The sequence below is a fragment of the Colossoma macropomum genome, unplaced genomic scaffold (assembly GCF_904425465.1).
Source record: "Colossoma macropomum unplaced genomic scaffold, Colossoma_macropomum, whole genome shotgun sequence".
In the NCBI taxonomy this organism is placed as follows: Eukaryota; Metazoa; Chordata; class Actinopteri; order Characiformes; family Serrasalmidae; genus Colossoma; species Colossoma macropomum.
The window spans coordinates 1,367,000-1,388,468 of NW_023494807.1; the positions used below are offsets into that span (position 1 = coordinate 1,367,000).

Here is a 21,469-nt window from a genome sequence, read left to right on the forward strand (position 1 = left end):
TGTTTATTTCTATACCGAATACACAAAGTAAATTATATATTTTTTTTCCCAGCATTATGAGAAACAAAAATCAGAAAAGAACCCTTTGTCTTCCGTTCTTTTCAGGAGTCTTGCTTTCAGTTTTCAGTATTTTTCCACACCTTGACAGTTCAGTCTTAGAACTTGGCTGCATTTTCTGCTTCTCACAGTCCAAGTGAACCCAAACACACTCAAAGATGTAGAGCTCTGGATTCTCGGGCGGTCAGTCTGTTGTTCTTTGTCTGATTTGCAGATTTTCACAGTAAGGGCTTCTTGACAACTGCACATCCTTTCAGACCCATAGCGCTGTGTTGTCTTCTCACAGTGGAGGGATGGACAGAAACAGCTGTGGTTCTTTTCAGATCTGAAGCCAGAGTGAAGCTTAATGGAAGTAATGACATTTTATTGAAGGCAACATAGTGATCAGCCAGCTCTGTCAGACGCAGACTTAAACCGGATCATAACGGACAGTGAAAGTCCTGTCGGAGAGCCCATTTGACCAGATGAATTTTGTCTGCTCTGTTAGAAGTGACCATTACCACCAGGAGGCAGTAAAGCCATGTTTTATTCTAAAGCTGTTGTTCATTTAAAGCTGGACTTCTGGAGAAATAGTTTGTCTTTTTTTCTTGAGAGGTTTCATAAGATCCTGTGCTTACGTCTATGTGATAAATCAGTCAGAGCCAGGTTTAGTGAGGCATCGGGCCGAGTTTACACACCGATTCAGTGTTGTAATAGTGACTAACAGCAGTAAAATTCCAGATAATACAAAATCCATTTATTCAGAACTTCTGTGATCAGACAGACTAAATTCCATCATCTGATCTTTCCTCCTCCAGAGCTCTGCATACTTCAACCCTGTTCCTGTATGAGTCTGCTATGACGCAGATTAGTTTCATCTGGTGTAGAGAATGTTTCACAGGGTGCAATTTTACCAAAGTAGGCTGCATTTCAAGACATATCAGACGTGTTTATTCAAGCTGCCGGACAGCGTCCATTTACTGAAATAAGTCCAAAATGACTGTACAATATCTCTGTCTGGACAAGACAATATAAAGCATGTAACTCTTTGAGCCCTTCAGCCTTGAATTAGCAAAAAATACACTAGATTTTAGAGTTAATTTGCTCAATAAATAGAAAAAGAACAAAAGTACATCACATGGCATAAATATATAATATATAAAACTAATATAAGTAATAATAACCATCTTGAATTGTGCATTTTGCATGTATGTTTGTCCATTTTTATTGATGGAGCCTAATAAGGCTGAAAAGCAACAGAAGCGTATAACTCACTGACCACTCACGGTGGTTGGGTAGTGTAGTGGGTAGCACCTCTGCCTTCTATGCTGTAGACTGGGGTTCAATCCCCACCTGGGCAGGCTACACTGCCATTGCCTGCCTCAGTAAAGATGCTCAAATTGTAAGTTTCTCTAGATAGGAGCGTCTGCCAAATGCCATAAATGTATTTAGCACCATGCTAGTTGCGAGCCTAAATCATCACACATTTGCCTCCAACAAACAGCTTCTATTGGTGGAGCGTGTTGGTTCTGGGCACAGAGCTTTTGTTCTGTTGGCTTATCCTTGTCGAAAAGTCAAGATTGTGGATACTAATGAGATCTTTATGTGGTTTCTGACACTGTATAATATACTGTTGTCTATAAAAAAAGAAAAAAAACTGCATCATTTTGCTGAAAAACAGTTGTAGCAGCCTTGAAGCCTGAATTCTGCCTGTACGTTTGTCTGTTTTTATTGACAGAGCATATTAGTTCTGACCACAGAGCTGTTGCAGATCTGTTGCCTGCTCCTTGTCCGCAAGAATCAGTGGTGGACGAAGTACACAAACCATGTACTTGAGTTAAAGTAGAGACACCCAAGGTAAAATATAAGTTCCTCCCTTTAGACCTCCACTTGAGTAAAAATACAGAGGTATTTGCCTTCAAATGTACTTAAGTATCGAAAGTAAAAGTACTAAAAGATTAATTATGGTTCTGATGTCCTATTATCATTTTTGTAACAAAACTCTTGCTTTATCGACTCATTTTAGGTGAAAATACTCCAGTGTCTCTCTTGGTAAACCAGTCTTTTAATAGAATGTCATTAATTAGTGACGCTGATGTCTATTAAAATTATCATAAGCACAAAACACTGAAGGCAAACAGTTTCCATCAGGTAGAACTGAGTGGCTCTGAAATCAGCAAACCGCATTTATTATTAATTGCATTTATTTGCAACTTACAAGTTTAAATATATACCAATATAACAATAACAAGTGGAACAGTGATTAGTATTTTGATATCTCAGACTGTTGAAGGTGAGTGATAATCATGTTTTCTGGGACAGCTGGAATGGTACACCTGTGAGGTTCGATCTTGGCTAGTATAGGCTCTTCTGGGAAGGCTTTACACTAGATATTGCAACATTTCTGTGATGATCTGATTGCATTCAGCCACAAGGGCATTAGTGAGGTCAAACACTGATGTTGGATAATTAGTTCTGGATTACAAACTCTGCTCCAATTCATCCCAAAGGTCTTGGAAGGAGCATCATCACTCCAGAGAACACAGTCCTGCTGCCCCACAGCTCAATGCTGGAGGGCTTTGTACCCCTTCAGCCAATGCTTGGCCTCATGTGTGGCTCCATCAGAGCATTCCATTCTCTTGGCAGTGGTTTTTTATGGAGATTATGAACTGTGTTTGCGTAATTGAACACCTGTGCCAGCAATGTGAGCACCTTAAAGTGGCTGAATTCACAAATTAGAAAGGGTGTTTGGATATGTTTGGACATACAGTGCATTATGGAGGCTTGCAGCTTTCAATTTTCTTTCCAAAACACATATACATGCTATCTTGCACCTCTAACCTCAAGGTATCATCAGTTCTCACTAACAAGCAATACGGCCAAAGCACAGTTTCACATAGATGTTTCAATCAAAGCCTTTGTAATTTCTGAGGCTTAATTGTTTGATGTCATTTGAGCAGATAATGGTGTTACATAATGCAGGGACTGGAAGTCCCTCTGTGTTCCCAGTTCAGTCTGTTTACATCAGTGTTCCAGTGGGAAACTAATTAACTGCATTTTTATGTTCGTGCTGCTCTGAGACACCTAACTCAGCTCATGAAAGACTTCATAATTACCTGATGAGCTGAGTTACAGGACCCTAGAAGGAATGTTAAATGGGAAATCTGTATAATTCAATGGTAATAGTGGAGAAACATACCGACTTAGTTTTACCCACCGTGGTGGTGATAGGAACCAGGGCTCATGGTGTCTACAATGGCAAAATGAAACTGAAAAATCACTTCAACTCAATTTATGTAACACCATATTGCAAACACTTATTAAGAGAGACAGCATAATTATTTTGGCGAGGAAATAAACAGTTTTCCCAGGTTTTACTGTCCAAAAAGGGATTTAAATCCACTTTCCAGTATACTAACGCTGTAACTCCATGTTAACTAATTGCTACAAATCTCAAATCTCAAAAAGCACCACAGATCCTGGCATAAATTCCCTTCTTTTACAGTACCAACAGCTTGGTCTAGAGATCTTTCTTAAAAAGATTACCAATGCTTTGTTGGCAGCATTTCCAACACTGTTGATGCATATGTACCCCTCAGTATTAAAGGTGCCTTCACAGATGTGCAGGTTGGCCACGCCATTGGCATTAACACACCCCCATACCATGACAGATGCTGGAACTTGATGCTCAGGATGGTCCTTTTCCTCTTTGGCCTGAAGAACATTATGTCCATTGTTTCCAAAAACAATTTGAAAGGTGGATTCGTTAGACCACAGCACACGTGTCCACTTTGTGTCAGTCCTTTTTAGACGAGCTTTAGCCCAGAGAAGTCAGCTGCGTTTCAGGATGATGACGATATATGGCTTTCACTTTGCGCAGTAGAGTCCTAACTTGTATTTGTCAATACAGTGACAAACAGTGTTCACTGGCAAGGTTATTTTAAATATTCTCAAGCCTATGTGATTATGTATTTATCACAGATTCATGTCAGTTTTTAATGCAGTGCTGTCTGAGGGATTGAATGTCACGGGCATTCATTATTAGTTTTGTCCTTGGCCTTTACACACAGAGATTTCTCTGTGATTCTCAGAATTTTTGCTGACATCATGCCCCATAGAGGGTGAAATAAATCCATGCATACGCTTATTTCCGTTTAAATACAAATTTCTGTTTTCTGTTTTTATTTGTGTTTTACCTACTGTCCTGTACTGGTAATATTGATTAGTACTGGCATTATTTGCTATATACAGCAGCTGCAATTAAAAGCTTAAAAGCAGCTGTAACCAATAAGATTACAAAATGCAATTGCTTTAAAAATAGTTAGACGTTACAGGAATTTTATGATGTAAGCAAATGGGAACGTTTATCACTCTGAACGTGTGCTTTCCTTATTTCCTTAATTATACGTTCATCCTGTGGAATGCTCCCACGGCTGTGGGATGTTGTAAAGATAAGCTTAAGCTGAACCGCAGTGATGCTTCATCATCCTGATTTGACTGTGAGTCATGACTGCAGGGAGAGGATTCCCTTCCGTGCTCCATGAAGGAGCCACACAATGGGCAGTTCCATCTGACCTTTCATCACTCACTCCTTTACTCAGAAGGGAAAGTCTGTGAATGCCAGTCTGATGCTGTAATCAGGCCATTCTGTGTGGGGAGGTGCCTTGTTGGAGGAGGAATGACCACAGCCCGGGGGATTAATTAAAGATGTTTAACCCCCTGAGGTCCTGCGTCGGGCACTATCACTGCTCTGGTATAATGAAACCACCTTACTGATTATGATTGCAGTAAAACTGGTGTTCATGAATTACTGACCATCTTTCATTTATTTAATTTCCAGTCAAAACAGCTATTATGTACAAATTGTTAATTTTCCAAGAGAAAGTTCTATGGAGGTTAGATATATGACAATCCAGTTGCATAAGGAAAGGGAAAATATGAGGAAAATATGAGGAAAAACAGGAACTGGTGTTCAAAAATGTATTAAAAGATATAAAGACAATGAGACCTGGTAGAACACCAACACTGTCCCCATCAGATAAACAGTATTTTAAAGCTTTTATTTTTGAGAGAGAGAAGAAAATCAAGCTCAGATCTGAAAACATCCACAGGTGTTTCTGTCCATCCTTCCACTGTGAGAAGACGACTGTCAAGAAGGCTCAGTGAGAAAAGGAGACAGACAGTAAAACACCAGAATGGACATCCAAAATGGGCAGTTAGCTTTTATAGATAAACTGCTATTGAGTTATTATTGAATAAAAAACAACAGTTAATAATATGACAGAAGCTATAGGCACTTTTCACAAATATGCTTATCTTTTTAATGTAATATCTTATAGGTTAAGCTGCGAAACATAAACATTAATGATTCTAATACAAGGCTCTATTTCTTTTTCCACCACTGGAAGGTAAGTAAGAGATAGTAAAAGGCAATATGCAACACTCAGAGTGTGGAAACAGGAAGCTGAGCTGGAGCAGTGATTTCATTTCCATGCAGGCGTGTGTGTGGGAGGCCGTATCTCTCTGATAATGGAATCCCTGTATGTCCCGTTCTGTCCTACGGCCCTCATGGAGAAGCATAAGCTTTTTGTCATTAAAACCCTCTATGCTATCATGCAGGTTTGGAACCAAGTTTGCTGCAAATAAATGTATAAAATGATGCACAACTTCACGTTTCATATAATTAGAAGTAAACTGTAAATCATAAATCAATGTTAACGTGTTAAGAAGGGTGAACGAAGCTGTATGATTCAAAAATGACTGAGAAAGCTGTAAAATGTCAAGAATGAAGTCATAACATAATAAAACCAATAGTTCCAGTGTTCTAACAGATCTGACAGTGTTCCTAAGTAGGTTTTTTGGGGGGCCCGCATGTGTCTAGCCCCCCCCCCGACCTACACCTTGGTACTAAGTATATATTAGTTCCTAATTTATGAATCCTAACCTTGTTTATAGAACATTAACAAACCAGTTAGCTTGCAAGCTGATGTACTGTAACATTAGGAGCTGCCTAACAACAATGACTACCACAAACATTTCCAAAAAAGGTTGGGACGCTGTGCAAAATGTAAATAAAAACAAAATTCAATGATGTGCAAATCATTTAAACCCTATATTTCATTGCAAATACTACAAAGACAACAAATCAAATGTTGAAACTGAAAAATTTTATTGTTTTTTGAAAAATACATGCACATTTTGAATTTGATGCCAACAACATGTTCCAAAAAAGTTGGGACGGGGGCATTTTTACCACTGTGTTTCATCACCTCTTCTTTTAACAGCACTCTGTAAGCGTTTAGGAACTGAGGAGACACTGCTGTAGTTTTGAAATTGAAATGTTTTCCCATTTTCACTTAACATAGGATTTTAGCTGATCATCAGTTCAGGGTCTCCTTTGTCGTATTTTTCATTTTATAATGTGTCAAATGTTTTCAGCGGTGACAGATCTGGACTGCAGGCAGGTCAGATTAGCACCCAGACTCTTTTAATACAGTGCCATACTGTTGTAATACATGCAGAACGTGGTTTGACACTGTCTTGCTGAAATAATCAAGGCCTTCCCTGAAAAAGACGTCGTCTGGATGGCAGCATATGTTGCCAAAACATGTATATATTGTTCAGCATTAATGGTGCCTTCACAGATGTGCCAGTCACCTATGCAATAATGCTCTCCCAAACCATCATGAATACTGGCTTTTGATCTGTGCACCGATAACAAGCTGGGTGGTCTTTAGCCCGGAGGACACAGTGTCCATGATTTCCAAAAAGAAATTCAAATGTTGATTCGTCAGACCACAGGACACTTTTCCACTTCCTCCCGGTCCATTTTAAATGAGCTCAGGCCCAGAGAAGGTGGCGGTGTTTCTGGATCCTGTGTATATGTGTTTTCTTTTTTGTGTTTTAGAGTTTTAGCATTTGTAGATGCAGCGACAAACTGTTTTCACAGACAGTGTTTTTCAGAAGTGTTTCTGAGTCCATACAGTGATTTCCACTACAGAATCATGTCTGTTTTTAATGCAGTGCTGTCTGAGGGCCCAAAGATCACGGCCAGCAAATACGGGTTTTTGGCCTTGTCCCTTACATACAAAGATTTCTCCAGATTCTCTGAATCTTTTAATGATATTATTTACTGTAGATGATGAAAAGCAGAAGTTCTTTGTTATTTTACATTGAGAAACGTTATTCTTGTATTGTTGCACTGTTTGATCATGCAGTCTTTCACAGAGTGGTGAACCCCTCCTCATCTTTACTTCTGAAAGACTCCACCTCTCTGAGATGCACATTTTATGCCCAATCATGTTACTGACCTGCTGCCAATTAACCACCAGGTGTTTTTTTAAGCATTACACAACTTTACCCACCTTTTGTTGCCCCCGTCCCAACTTTTTTAGAATGTGTTGTTGGCATGAAATTCAAAATAGGCAAATATTTTTTTTATAATTTCTCAGTTTCAACATTTGATATGTTGTCTTTGTACTATTTTCAATGAAATATACACTGTAAAAATGTCTCATCAGATCGACCTAAAAAAATTACTTTATGTGGTAACAAGTAAATTAACTAGTTTTATACAACCTAAATAAATACTTTAAATGAACGATTTTTAAAGTAATTTTTTGAGTTGAATAAACTAGTTCAGCTGCTTGTTACCACATGAAATAATTTTTTTAGGTAGATCTGATGAGCCATTTTTACAGTGTAGGGTTTAAACGATTTGCACATCATTGCATTTTGTTTTTATATACATTTTGCACAGCGTCCCAGCTTTTTTGGAAATGGGGTTGTAAAATAAATAACTAAAACTTGTTTAATAGGTAGAGCCGGTTGCGGTCCCACCCAGCGAGCGGTCTTACCAAGCATGCGCACATCATTAGTATAGCGTTGTAACTTAGCTAGTGCTTCAAATGTTTTATTGTGTTCTTAATGTTAATTCAGTACAGATTCAGCTCATATTACTACTTACTCACTGATTAGATCATATAGGCTGTCAAAATATCCTACCTGTACATTTCAATGTAATATTTTCTGATAAGCTAATATCAAAATATCTTATCCATAGTTTCATGTACACTGTAAAAAATGATTCGCCAAACGTTTAATTATTTCTATTCAACTCAAAAAATTACATTGATTGAATCGTTCATTTAAAGTATTTATTTATGTTGAATGAAACTAGTTAATTTTTAAGGTTGATCTGACGAGCCATTTTTGGAGTGTGGAGCGCTACCTATAAATATGCACTACAGTATGATATTGACAAGGTAGGACAATTCGTCAAAACAACCGTCCTAAAATCTGATTGGCTGAGCCGCATTTGTAACCATTGGAAACACTGAATATGTGGGCACACCTATGACCATCTCATAACCACTTAATCTGAAAGACTGATTTTTGCCTTCTGTAAAGTTACTATTTTGGAGATGCTTATTATCCTTTGGACAGAGATGCTGTGCTGCACCCATTGCTGACACGGGCGTTCAATTGCACACGCACACAGCTTGTATAATCTCCATAGAAAAACATTTCCAATGGAACAGGATGATCTGGATCAGCAGCACATGAGCCTAAGATCACCATGTCCAGTGCCAAGCGTGGGCTAGAGGGGTATAAGGCCCCCCCAGCACTGGACTGCAGAGGAGTGTAAGTGCGTTCTCTGGAGTAGAGCTCCATCCAGTACCTTTGGGATGAGTTGGAGTGATCCAGAACTGACCATCCGACATCAGTACCTGACCTCACTAATGCTCAATCAAATCCTCACAGCAATGTTCCAACACCCAGCGTAAAGCAGAAGAGTAGAGTCTGTTGCTTCAGCAAAGAGGGGGCAAACTCCTTATTAATACCCTAAGCATCTTTTAGACATATCATGCATCATTTAATGTTGTTCCCAAAAAATGGCTGAAATATTGAATGAAACGTCTTAAAGATACCTTGAATATTTAAATCTACACTATACAAATTATTATTGGATATTAATATGACAAACCTTTGAATGGTAGCGTACAATGAAATGATCATCAAAGAACATAATCGCATATGCTTGTGCTTTATACCATCCACATATTAACATGCATTTAATATGTAGAAATATTTCAGCTATTGAAACATGCTAGATTTTTTTTATTTATAGCCATATATATAAAAGCATATCTCTTTTAAAAATATGAAAATCTAAATCGGGGGACAACTGTATGTAGGTATTGAGAAAACAGGACAGACACATAAGTTAAAGACTTTTTTATTGCGTCAAATTTTAATTGTAACAAATCCTGTGCGATGCGTCTCTTAATGCACCACACATTTGTCGTGTTTTCAAAAAAATACAATGACTAAAGCCACAAGGCCTCAGCTAGAAGGCCCGTAAACATGTTGAGGTGGACGCAAAAGTACAAATTATACATGATTATCTATAAATAAGATAGGCCCTACTGTACATCCTTACAGTAACATACTGCATATTGCATCATCAGAGCTGATCTGTGCATTTGAGATCAGAGTATGACATTAGCTGGCTTAAAAGCAGCGAAATAGACAGCTTAACATGTGTACAAACATTTCCGTGTAGTGGTTTACAGTCTGTATTTGTTCCAGCATGTTACTGAGCACCAACTCTTCATCAGAGAACCAGTGTTAGTGTTCATTCATGCTGTGCTTAAAGCAGTGATTCAGATGAATCGGCAAAATGTGGTGTCCGATGTTGCTTCTTTAGTTTTGGAGCTACAAGGCTTATGTAGTTAACAAGTCGATCTGAGATCACTTAACAGCTTAACACTGAGGTTAGCACAATGCTAACTGGTGGCTATAAGCATCCACTGCTTGTTAGCTACATTAGCCTTTATAGCTCCAATGCAAAATTAAGGAAGTCTCCAATGCCAAGCTTGTCTTGGGTGATTAGCAGCCATCATTTTAGAAATCCAGTCGATTATATTCCAGTTTTTGACTCGTTGTTGTTTGTGGATTCTTTCCGATGAGCCAGGAAGGGATACATGCATTTATCTGCACCAATGAAGCGGTACATGCACACGATAGCATCAAATGGCAAAACCCTGCAACAGACAGATAAGCATTTCTGTAATTAGAAACTAGTAATTTAGTTAAAGGTGGAAAAAAAAGACTTTTGCAAGAGGAAGGTAATATAAGGGAAATGGACAATACGTACGTTTTCATGAAGCTGACCACGTACATAGCACGTGGTGTGCAGACCATTGGCTGGTCAGTGAGAATGGCTCTCATAGCCTGTTCCACGCAATACTCGGGCTTCAGTGGGGGGAAGAAAGGTGCAATTTCTTTCCTGCACAAAGGTTAAAAACACGTTACTACCAACTCAAAACCTACAGCACAGCAGAAAAAACATTATCAATACAGTACCATTAAAATGTTTGAAATCTAGGAGTTTAAAAATGTATATATATATTTTTTTTATATGAAATTAACATTATCTGAAACTATTATATATAATCTCATGTAAATACAACAAATCTGTTTTATATGCTATGTAAATATGCAGATATACTTCTATTTCTACTCTTTCATACTTATGTCTAATTTTTTTATTTCTGCCTAATTTATGTCTATTTTTTGTCTATTTTGTAAGCTTACGTGCAATTATATGTCTTGCCACTGTAATGCTGAAATTTCCCTTCGAGATCAATAAACTTCTATCTAGCTATCTATATAAAATGTTTAATAGGCTTTTAGACTTCAAGTATCAAATAACCCAATTTTAAACGCTGTAATCATCTTGATAACCTGACAAATCGTTTATGCTACATATTGTTGTTACATTTATAATATTTAAACCCACATTTACCACATTATTATTGTATGTAAACAACAGAAATGATTAATATGACAAGTGATTCCCGACATTTGAATGGGCGTCTACATATAACATATAACTAAGTGGTGGATCTCCAGCACTAACATGTTACAAACCTGATTCTGCAGCCTTTGAACATGCCTGTGTCCACCAGGAATGGACAGACCAGGGTCATTTTAATCCCGTCTTTATTGGCCGCCTTTAACTCATGGCTCAAGGACTCGTGGAAGCCTATAGCACCAAACTTGCTTGCACAATAATCCTGTAACCAACATGAGAGAAGACTGTCTCAAACAACTGCACAGGATCAGATCTGGTATTACTACTGAAGGGGGGTGTAAAACAGCTCTGAAGAAGGTGATTTGGGAATTGGAGGGACGTGGATTACATACCTCCACGCCAGCCGTGGTGAACAGACCCAAGGAGCTGGCTACAGTTACAATATGCCCTTCATTTAACTCCAGCATCTTGGGAAGAAACGCCTTGGTGGTCTGTGAAGCACACAAGTGCATTAGCATACCTTTGTTGATCCGCATATTGACTGACTGAACCATTAAGCATCACTGTACATCTTTATATTCCTGCACATTAAAGCCCAACTGACCAATGTACTCACCCAGAAATGGGCATGGCAGTTGACCATCATAGTCCTTTCAATCAGTTCATCAGGACATTCGAGGAGATGGTGTCCGGAGACCACTCCGGCGTTATTGATGAGGAGGGCGACGTTGCCCACTTCTCTTCGCACCTTTTCTGCCGTTGAATACACACTCTCACGCTTGCTCACATCACACACATAGGTGTAAACCTGGGGCTGGAACAATGGCAAGTCTTGAACTCCATCTCCAGACCCTACAAACAGGGAAAGTATTAATTAACACTCTAAGTTAATTAAGACTAATGCAGGTTCCAAGCAGCTGCGTGACAATTGGTTATGTTAAACGCTCAGAGGGGTTTTTACCAAAGCAGAATTTCCTGGTTAGCAGTTTAACCTGTTTAGTCTGTCAGTTAGACAACTGGGCAGTCTTCAGTTTGGGCCATCATAAACAACGTGTCAGGCTTCAAGGAACGTATTAGTAACCATTTCATGTGAGCAGTTTCTTTGAGGTGGGTTTTAAAGGCACTTGAGACGTCTGGTTCCTACCACCACTGCTGTGAACCATTCCGGGTCAGCAGGTTGGTCTAAAACTGTGAAATGTTTAAGAATGGGTTCTTTGAGGGTTCTTTAGTGAAAGCATTCATGACAAAGAACCATCTGAATGGTTAAATAGTTCTTTGCATGGTTAAATGGTTCTTCTTTATGATGGCAAAACTGATATCTGGTTCTTTAAAGAACCTTTTCTATATAGCACCAAAGTATCTCTACACATCACCAAATAGGACCTTTTTGGTACTACATAGAACCATTTCTGCTAAACTTGAACACTTAAAAAGATGGTTCTTCAGTAACGGTAATGGTTCTGTTTAGAATCACACGCTCTACATAGAAAGAGATGTTTAATGCTTAAAAGGTTCTTCACATGGCGGAATGGTTCTTCAGATTGAGAATGTGTTTGTTTATAGCACCAAAAAGGGTTCTTCTATATAGAACCTTTTCCAGAAAGGTTCTACAGCACATTCTCCATCAATCTGAAGAACTATTTCACCATGCAAAGAACCATTTAAGCATGGAATGGTTGTATACAGAGCTCAAGGTTCTACACAGAACCACTGCCTTTACTGAAGAACCATCTTAAGAGTGAGGATAGCAGCACTCAGGGAATCAGGCTTTCGTTCATTTTAATCATGCAAACTGTAATATCGACTGTTTCGATACATCAAAAAAAACAATATCGCGATACTGAATCGTATCCATACAGCCTCACTTCTGGATCTACCTTTGGACGGAGCCATTCCGCGATAGATGTCCCGCACCATCTCCGCCGTCTCCTCGTTGGCCTCTCTGTTGATGTCCCACAGCACCAGGGTGGCTCTTCTCCGGGCGAACTCGGTCGCGAAGAGCCGTCCAAGTCCGCTTCCAGCCCCGGTGATGACACAGACCTGCCCCTCCACACTCTTTTCCCGGGGCTTTACGAGCCACTTGGCCCCGGCCAACACGAACGACCAAATGACTTTAAAGGACACCACGAGCAGCTCGGCGACGATGTACATCTCGAAGACTATAAACAAACCCTTTAAACGCCAGCAAAGGCACCACAGGTAAGCTAGGTCCGGTACGAGCGAGCTCACTGACTCAAACCCCACAGTCTGCGCTGCAAAAGTGCACTAAAGTCAAAGCTGAGCTCAAATATTTCTAAAGAGAGCCGAGGAAGACGACTAAGCTCAGCACCAACACAGTTCAGCGCGTCTTCTGCTCCAGAAAAGCAGCGACGTCCAGCTTATAACACATGCCTGTTTTGCGTAACCATAAACATGAGATTCGTGACGCAGACTTTGAGCCCGTCCTATCTGATTTACATCTCGTGCGGAACGGAGTCCGTAGCCCGCGATGGTTTGTAGATCTGGGAAACTTCACAGCGCGACAAAGCATCCTTTATCAAATCGAACAACACTCCCATTGGATCATTTTGAATGTTAATTCACAGTCGAATTAATCCATTTGCTGTTTAAGAGACAGAATGACCGTCAATTCCTAAAAAATCAGGCAGTGCAGAAGCGACCAAATCCTGACCGGAAGTTTCGGGTCTGTATAAGAGGTCTGGTGCGCATGCGTGAAACCCTCTTTCACTGTGGGGATAATGGCGGGCGAAGCGTAAGTTGGATGTCTCGTCATCTAAATCGTTTAACATCGGCGTCGTCGCTGTTCGTTTTGGCTCGTTCGCGGACTGAATGTACAGTAGAAGCACTCGTACACTCTGTGAAGTGGAAATTCGGGGGCTTTGGCGAATATAAGATGTGCTGGGGTTGGTGTAAAATATCACGGGTGTTTGGCTCAATGAGGCGATAGCAGCGTGTGGTAAAATGGCCTGGAGCTGCGTGTTCAGCTGAGTAAACGTCCATATTTGGGCGATATGAGGAATAAAGCCTGTGTTTGGGTGCCGATATCGGTTACTACAACCTGATATTGGGGATACGAGCGAATCTTGAGTGCTATCTGTACAGCAAAGTAGCTGTTTAACTAGGTGACGCTGCTAGCTTAGCTCGGTGAACGTAGCCGGGTCCAGAGTCACTGTAGCTGTTCTTGCTGATGTTTCTGAAGTCTTGTGCTGTTTAACATTTGGAAGAAAAGAGTGACCACACGACTTTGTCCGGTCAGATGATTTGAGTGCTTTACAACCAAGTTAGCACTTGTGAATTGGCTCTCCAACTGCTTCAGTCTTGGCTTTGCATCCTCCGCTCCTGCGTGTTTAACTTAAGTGTTCAAGACTTTTGCTTCAAGGCATTTCATCACGTTTCAGCTACATAAGAGTAGAATGGAGGTGTTGGGGCAGGAAAGCACAGAAATGCTCTTTTAGTCCGTGAAAAGCATCAGTCTAACGTTGTGTAACATGGCTAAGTAGCCACACTGCAGTTGCTATAGTGTGGTCGTAATTAAAAGGGGAGTTCCACCAAAATATTCCGATTTCTGCCTATTTCTAGCGTTGAGATGCGAGTCATCCAGAGTGGTTTGATGTGAAATGGTGCTTTGTGGAGAAACATGAATTTCTTCGCAGTGGTGGTGTTGAGAAGCAGAAGATGTAGCCCAAATAACGCCGTCATATAACCATGTTATTTACAAAGCTGCTTGCAAAAAGAGCCAATTCTGAAAAACTGACTTTTTTTTTTTCCACTTACAGCATCTGTGTACATCACCACCAAAAATGGCTTTTAAACATGTTTTAAGCTTCAAACTGATTGTAAACCAGTTTCTCAGGATTTATATAGCATGTATTTAGTCAATACACACAACGTTCTGTGAGCTTTTGGCGGATTTAAATACTTAAGACGTCTGTTACCCATCACCGCTATGAAGAGTCATTGGAAAGATTGGCACAGAGCATCTGTCAGTTGACTGTCTTAACAGCTAAAGAGTTCGGCAGAATTCAACATTAATGCATTTGATTGGCAGCTTAAGCTGTTAGTCTGACTTTGTAAAGTCTTAAAAACTGATGTGACAAACTTTTTTTTTTTTTTGGCTTTTAGAGAAAAGAAGGTTCCCTCAGTCCCCGAAAGCCTCTTGAAGAAGAGGAAGCGCTATGCCGTCGTCAAGGCCAAGCGCATCAAGGCCCAGCGGGTTGAGAAGAAGGTTAGTAGCTCAAGCAGCGATTCTGTGTATTCAGACGTGAGTGCTGTCTCTCGAATCTGTGGAAGCTGATTGTGTTGCTCATCTGCTCAGGCCCGCAGAGTCACAAGGAAGCTCATCCTCAAGAGAGCGGAGAGTTATCACAAGGAATACAGGGAGCTGTACAGGCGCGAGATCCGCCTGAACAGGATGGCTCGCAAAGCAGGCAACTACTACGTCCCCGCCGAGCCCAAACTGGCTTTCGTCATCAGGATCAGAGGGTGAGGACTTGAGCAAAAGGCTTTGTAGTCTGTTATTTGAGTATTTCACCCAAAAATGCTACTCTGGCCAGCAGTAAACGAGTTTATATGTGGTCCATGATACAGATCAGGCTGTGTTCTTACCTGGCTTTTTTGGGTGAAGTTTTCATTTAACTTCTTATGTTATCATACAGTGGTTAATGATGTAGCTCTTTTTTCCCCGTCTTATCGACCATGGTGATTTCTCTGAAATTAAGCCAATTCCTCTGAATCCACTCTGTTGCTTAATGGTGATGCTGTCTCCTTCTGGTAAACTGTACTAATGCAGTTTGCTTCTTTTCATACCAGTATCAACGGTGTCAGCCCTAAAGTGCGTAAAGTGCTTCAGCTCCTGCGTCTCCGCCAGATCTTCAACGGTGTCTTTGTAAAACTCAACAAGGCCTCCATCAACATGCTCAGAATTGCAGAGCCCTACATCGCTTGGGGGTAAGGAAGATCGTTTTATTAGCATTATTATTCAGGGATGTAAAAATATATCGATATGAAGGCGTTGAATTATGAGTATAATTATTAGAATATGAAAATATGAGAATATTTCACTTTTTTTAGTGTTATAGAACAGGTAGTTTGTAGTGGTAATCAGTAAATAATTAATTCATTGGTTTAGCCCAAAAAATTCTTGTGCTGTTTTCAAAGGTAAAAATGAGAAAATGCTTAATACTTAATCCTGAAGAAAATGAGATTTCATGAATAATGTGGATCTAGAGAATGAGAGGCGCTGATTTACATGTGTATATAAGCTACTGTAACTATTTTACTATACACTCTTATATGCTACAAATAAGCCTCTAGACATTTAGTTGTATGACAGGGCTAAATGGTTGTACTGTTTATTGTTTATGCAGATATCCCAATCTGAAATCTGTGCGTGAGCTGATCTACAAGCGTGGATATGGCAAGATCAATAAGCAGCGCATTCCTCTGACAGACAATTCGCTCATTGAGAAGAGCCTTGGTAAGTATCCTGTTCATAAAATGTCATGTCTCCCAGTGGCGCTTACTGTATGGCAGTTACTTTGACTTTCATATTATTGGTAATACAGGCTAAAGGCGTTGAGACGTTGTGCCCTTAATTTGAATTTGAGATTGACTCGAGCTGGTTTACCGGATAACTGGAGACAAAAGTCAAGCCTGTTGGGTAGGAGGTGAGGAGACGTTTTTGTTAGACGTTCCCTCGGTTTAGGCTTAAGCCGTCCATCTTTACTGTGTAAACTTGAAATACTCTTCAGTTCAGGTGCGCCAAGTTTAATGCGTTTAGCCTTTTTACCCAATTCATCTCAAACGAAAGGTCCATAATGTGCCGTGCTTTTCTTCCCAGGTCGCTCTGGAATCATCTGCATTGAGGATCTTATTCATGAGATCTACACTGTTGGAAAGAACTTCAAAGCTGCCAACAACTTCCTCTGGCCATTCAAGCTGTCCTCTCCTCGCGGTGGCATGAACAAGAAGACCACTCACTTTGTGGAGGGAGGAGATGCTGGAAACCGTGAGGACCAGATTAACAGACTGATCAGGAAGATGAACTAAGACCACACATGGTGAGCTTACTCATCAGAAATCAGATTTACTGTACATCAAGTAACACAAAACCCTGTTTCAGCACATGAGTATGTGAAGAGTGGAGCTCAATGTTCTGTAATCATTTCGGTCGCAGTTCTGTTTCCCACTCATTGCTTGCTCACCTGAGAACGTCTGCTTGTCAGGTTAAGTACAGTGTGTTTTACACCAGCTGTTCCTTAGCTGCAGCACTGACATGCGGTGCACTCCTGTGCAAACGTAGATGTTTATAGAATCCGCAAGCGACCGAAATGGATGTGCGAACTAAGCACAACTTTAAGCTTCCGGTTTGTATTTTATTTTGATTTTTGTCACAATGTCACTAGAAGCATGTACCAAACACTCATGGCGTTAATTAATCACTCGTAACTGGAGTGTAAAAACACGTGACGCAGAAGTTCCATTTTGCCATCGTGCTTCTGTGTGTAAAATAAGCTTATTAGTGTCATTAAAGAATAAATACAATAAAGCCATCACACTATTTCATACCCAGAAGCAACAAAGTAGATTGGCCAGAATTTGTAGTAGATTAATAGCAGTGGTTCCCCCTGGGCCCCCAGACGGTCCACGTTTTTGTTTGTCTCAGCTCCCAACACATCAGAAGATAAGTGTACTGGTATACTTCTTCATTCAGTATCAGTTGTCCTAACTGTTATACTGACTTGCCTCAAATAAGTGCATATAAACAGTGCAAGCCATGGTAATGTTTTCCATGTAGCTGAGTGGCTGGCATGTTTTAAACAAACCTGAAAACTGAGGAACCGCTGCAGAAGACTAAAGAGCTAATTGATCTAAAATGTCTATGATCAGTAGAGCTGGGGGGCAGGAGGAGTGCTGGGGTGAGTTGTTGATTAATGCTAGTGGTTTGCAGACTTTAGTGTTCAAACAATTCGACAGCACAACGTCCTGATTATGACTGAACTGTTTATAATTGTCCACACCTCAATTTAAACCTCAATTTCTTGGCTAAGAAGACCAGCATAAGCTTTTTCTGGCTTGAGACTTGAACTCTTACCCCAGAGCGCCAGCCTGCCAGTTATTTGTAGTTGTGAAGGCGCAGCAGTTCACAAGCTCTGTGTTCTTAGGTGAAAATTCCATACTGAAAACTTGCTTATCAGTGTTTGCATATAAAACCTGTATCATCGTTGATGAGACTAAGACTATAATAACTGCAGCTCTTATGATTAAAAAAAAAGTTGCACTCGCAAATTGGAATTTCGATATAAAATCAATATTTCGGCCCTAGTCCTGATGCATTCTTACACCTGTGTTCGGCTCATGGGATGAAGTGGTATGGAGTCGCTCTGTGGTCGTTAATGGTTTGGTGTGTTAATTTATGTCCTGTCGCTAAAAATAGCCATTAATAATCCATTAACAATTCGACCACACACACACACACTCAACATACAGGCCATTCAACATACAATTTCTACCTGATCAAGGTGGGTAATCCTGTAAATAATCTAATAATATCCGTCTAAACGCCTGTATCTGATTACATTCCCTATCGGAAAGTTTGAGTCCGTTCTGATCATGTTCGTCACGTCACAGTGAAAGTTTATACCGTTCAACATGGCGGAGCAGAAACTGGTCTGAGGAGACGAAGTTTATGCTCTGGTCTTTAAAAGACGGCGGTGGGACGGACGTCCAGCTTATGTGTCTCAGAACACGACGTCTTCCTCTCGGCCTTCTTTAATAAGGACATGTGAAGGATGTTTTCCTGAATTGCCATGATTTTGAAGTAAAAACACGCGCATCTCTCTCTGAGTGGATGCAGGGGATGCTCGTTGTCATGGTAACGTCTACACACTATGCGTGTGTGGGTTTTTGGATTGGATTACTTGTAAATAGCATGTAATGGATTTTCCATCACATTGTTGAGTAGAGTTTCGTATAAACTCTTCACTCTTAATCTATAATTCGAATGTATTAGTCATGTTTGCATCCTGGCATCTACCTTGCTAACTATGTACGTTAGTGCCGTTTGACCCATCATGCTTGGATACACGGAATCCTAGAAATGTCGTTTAGCTTCAGCAAAAGTACATTTCGCCTCTTAATGTATTTGCCTTGTTCCAACCATGAAAAGGTGTAATAAGGATGGAACCACAAGACCCAAAGGTGCTAAAAAATGGACAAGCAGTCTTTAAATAAAGCTTGGACAGGCCCCAAAGCACGGAGCTCCTGGAGTTTTTATGTATTAATTGGTAGATTCTGCAAAATATACAGCTTGAAAATTGAATAATTCTCGTCTTTGTGGATTGTGAGCGCAACTCCACCCCAAAAGCTGGTCAAATGAAATGAACTCCACCTGCGTCAGTGTGCTTAATGAAAGGTTTCATTTAAGCAGCCGTAATGCTGACAAAAGGTTTTCACAGCACGGTTAGTCATAATACTTGGGAAATGTCAGTGACTACAGCAGTTTGGAGGGACTCATCTTTTCCCCAACGAAAAACCTGTTTTGGTGCAGCCAGCATATCTTTCAGTGAGTCCTTGACATTTACTGCAGTGGCTCAGAACTGGCTTCTGTTCTTTGTAGCAGAATGTTAAAGGGACACTCCAGTGTTTTACCATTGATAAGGATTTTGATTATTTTCCTTGTAGTTTAAAAAAAGGAAACTTAAAAATAGATGGCAGGTGTTGAAGCCGTTTTTTTCCCCCTATGTGCAGGTAAATGAATCAGATTTGTGGTGATACAGAACCAGCAGATAGAAATTATGCTGTAAAAAATGTAGTTCTTTTAAAGTGCTGATGGTCACTTGGAAAAAGTTTTCTAACTGAAGACCCTTTTTTTCTTTGCAGGTGCACCGGGACGTTTTTCCATCAAAAGTCAGAATAAAACGTTTAATACACACCGTCTGTTTCATTTGTTTTCCTTGGGTGTTCAGTAAATGTGGTGCTGTTCAGTGATGCACGTCACACATCCAGCTCCATTATAAGATGGATGACGCTACCTAGTGGTCAGAAACATCACTGAGGAATAGTGATGCAGGCATTGCCTGTGTTTTGCTCAGAAAAGTCAGTTCAAAAGGTGAAGTATAATTTTATCAGCTACTCAACTTTCTGTAACCGCATGTTTCTAGCGGCGCTGACGCGACTGCACTTATGTGGTTTAACATAACGGCTATTTAGCTCCTTTTAGTTGATTTAATGGACTGCAAAGTGTGATGGAAATGCATTTCATGTTAGCTTAGTGCAGTCGTTTTTAGAGAATTTTGACTGACGCTAATTTGCTCGACAAGAAGCCTCAGATTAGGTTACAAAAACCTCCTGGTTCTTTAAACCAGCGCAGAGCAATTGAGACACTTCACTTTTGAGCTTTGTTGGCAGATTTATATCATCTGCTGTATTGGTGTCGCACACCACATCAGTTTTGGCAGTGTTGTGCGAACGCCAGGTAAACCGCAGTGTATATATAATTCATAGTCAGCTGTGGGCTGTTCATAATATTTAACTTAAATAGTGGGTTTCTTCTCTAAATGTGCTTTGTTGGTTCAGTGTTTACTGTCCAAGGCTCCCTTTGGTGAAATTTAATTTGAAATATGTAATATTTATATTATATAATATAAAATAATATATTTTAAAAATTATATAATATTTACCTTTGAAATCCTTGAGGTGGACCCAGTCATTCAGAGTGGTTTAATATGAAATGCACTGTCTTACAGAAACTCACTCTGAATTCCTCACAGTGATGGGAACCAAATATATCCTATATATATATATATTGTGTTCAGTACCTCTACAGCGGGGGGGTTCATGTGAGATGCCATTGAAAGTCTTCGTTACCTGAATCAGGTGAATTAGATTAGGATTGGAGCTGAACTCTGCAGGGTGGTACATCACCTGGACCTGGACTGGGCACCCAGCACTAGGCCTGCCTCACAAAGGTATTGGGTGTAACGGTTATTAATATGTTGTTCAATGCCAAAGGTATTTTTGGGTTTTGGGGGGAAAATACACGTATGTATGTGTGTGTATGTATATATATATATATATATATATATAATATACCCACATGCAAGTCAAAATAGTACTTTTTTTGTGGGGGTGTGTTTATACTATTTTAACATTCACCATCACATCTGAAAACTAAGACATGAAGGTTAATAGGCTTTTAACTTTAACCTTTATTTTCAACTAACCCTTCCTGTCACCACCACTGATTTTCTCATCGGTTAACCATTTTACACCTGAACACTCCAAATGGCTTTAACATTTCGTGGATGAATTCTAAATTTTGAAAAGTTGGTGGAATTCCCAATTAAGAGCGAACAACTAGACTATCCAATCAAAACAAACTCAGGTTTCTAAGGGACCCATATCATGGAAAAGCCGAATTGTCCTTGCTTTTAAGAGTTTAATACAGTTTTTAAACATGCTGGTCACTCCCCAGTCCATTTGGTCCACATGTGGAGACCAAGTTGTGAAAACAGCTGGTTTTGAATTCATTGTTTTAAGTCCTAAATACCAGTATATGCACCTAGTTTAGCCCCGCCCATTCATGTTGAAATTATAAGGAGCGTTTCAGCCTGG

General features: G+C 40.0%; 2 protein-coding genes and 1 non-coding gene across 3 annotated transcripts; 2 read left to right on the top strand and 1 right to left on the bottom strand.

The window, feature by feature from the left end:
- Positions 1-9,258: 9,258 nt before the first annotated feature.
- Positions 9,259-13,266, bottom strand: rdh10b (retinol dehydrogenase 10b). The gene is made up of 6 exons (XM_036555840.1): positions 12,733-13,266; positions 11,472-11,707; positions 11,248-11,346; positions 10,972-11,117; positions 10,196-10,327; positions 9,259-10,082 (listed from the first exon to the last, which is right to left on the bottom strand). Exons 1-6 carry the CDS (start codon positions 13,004-13,006, stop codon positions 9,959-9,961), a joined length of 1,011 nt encoding a protein of 336 aa, XP_036411733.1. The 5' UTR covers positions 13,007-13,266; the 3' UTR covers positions 9,259-9,958.
- Positions 13,267-13,498: 232 nt separating this feature from the next.
- Positions 13,499-19,788, top strand: rpl7 (ribosomal protein L7). The gene is made up of 7 exons (XM_036555841.1): positions 13,499-13,607; positions 14,978-15,080; positions 15,171-15,337; positions 15,665-15,802; positions 16,222-16,331; positions 16,695-16,914; positions 19,736-19,788. Exons 1-6 carry the CDS (start codon positions 13,594-13,596, stop codon positions 16,901-16,903), a joined length of 741 nt encoding a protein of 246 aa, XP_036411734.1. The 5' UTR covers positions 13,499-13,593; the 3' UTR covers positions 16,904-16,914; positions 19,736-19,788.
- LOC118797565 lies at positions 15,507-15,595 on the top strand. Its single transcript, XR_005005952.1, has one exon. It is a non-coding gene; the product is annotated as a small nucleolar SNORD12/SNORD106 (small nucleolar RNA).
- Positions 19,789-21,469: the final 1,681 nt, after the last annotated feature.

What these genes read in the sequence shown, in the direction of transcription:
- rdh10b (XM_036555840.1), bottom strand. Translation starts at nt 13,006, where the DNA reads ATGTACATCGTCGCCGAGCTGCTCGTGGTGTCCTTTAAAGTCATTTGG. An exon ending in CGGAATGGCTCCGTCCAAAG is followed by an intron (nt 11,708 to 12,732) that starts GTAGATCCAGAA and finishes CCCTGTTTGTAG; the next exon opens with GGTCTGGAGATGGAGTTCAA. An exon ending in GTGGTCAGCTTCATGAAAAC is followed by an intron (nt 10,083 to 10,195) that starts GTACGTATTGTC and finishes TGTCTGTTGCAG; the next exon opens with GGTTTTGCCATTTGATGCTA.
- rpl7 (XM_036555841.1), top strand. An exon ending in GAGCCCTACATCGCTTGGGG is followed by an intron (nt 15,803 to 16,221) that starts GTAAGGAAGATC and finishes TTGTTTATGCAG; the next exon opens with ATATCCCAATCTGAAATCTG. An exon ending in GCTCATTGAGAAGAGCCTTG is followed by an intron (nt 16,332 to 16,694) that starts GTAAGTATCCTG and finishes TTTTCTTCCCAG; the next exon opens with GTCGCTCTGGAATCATCTGC.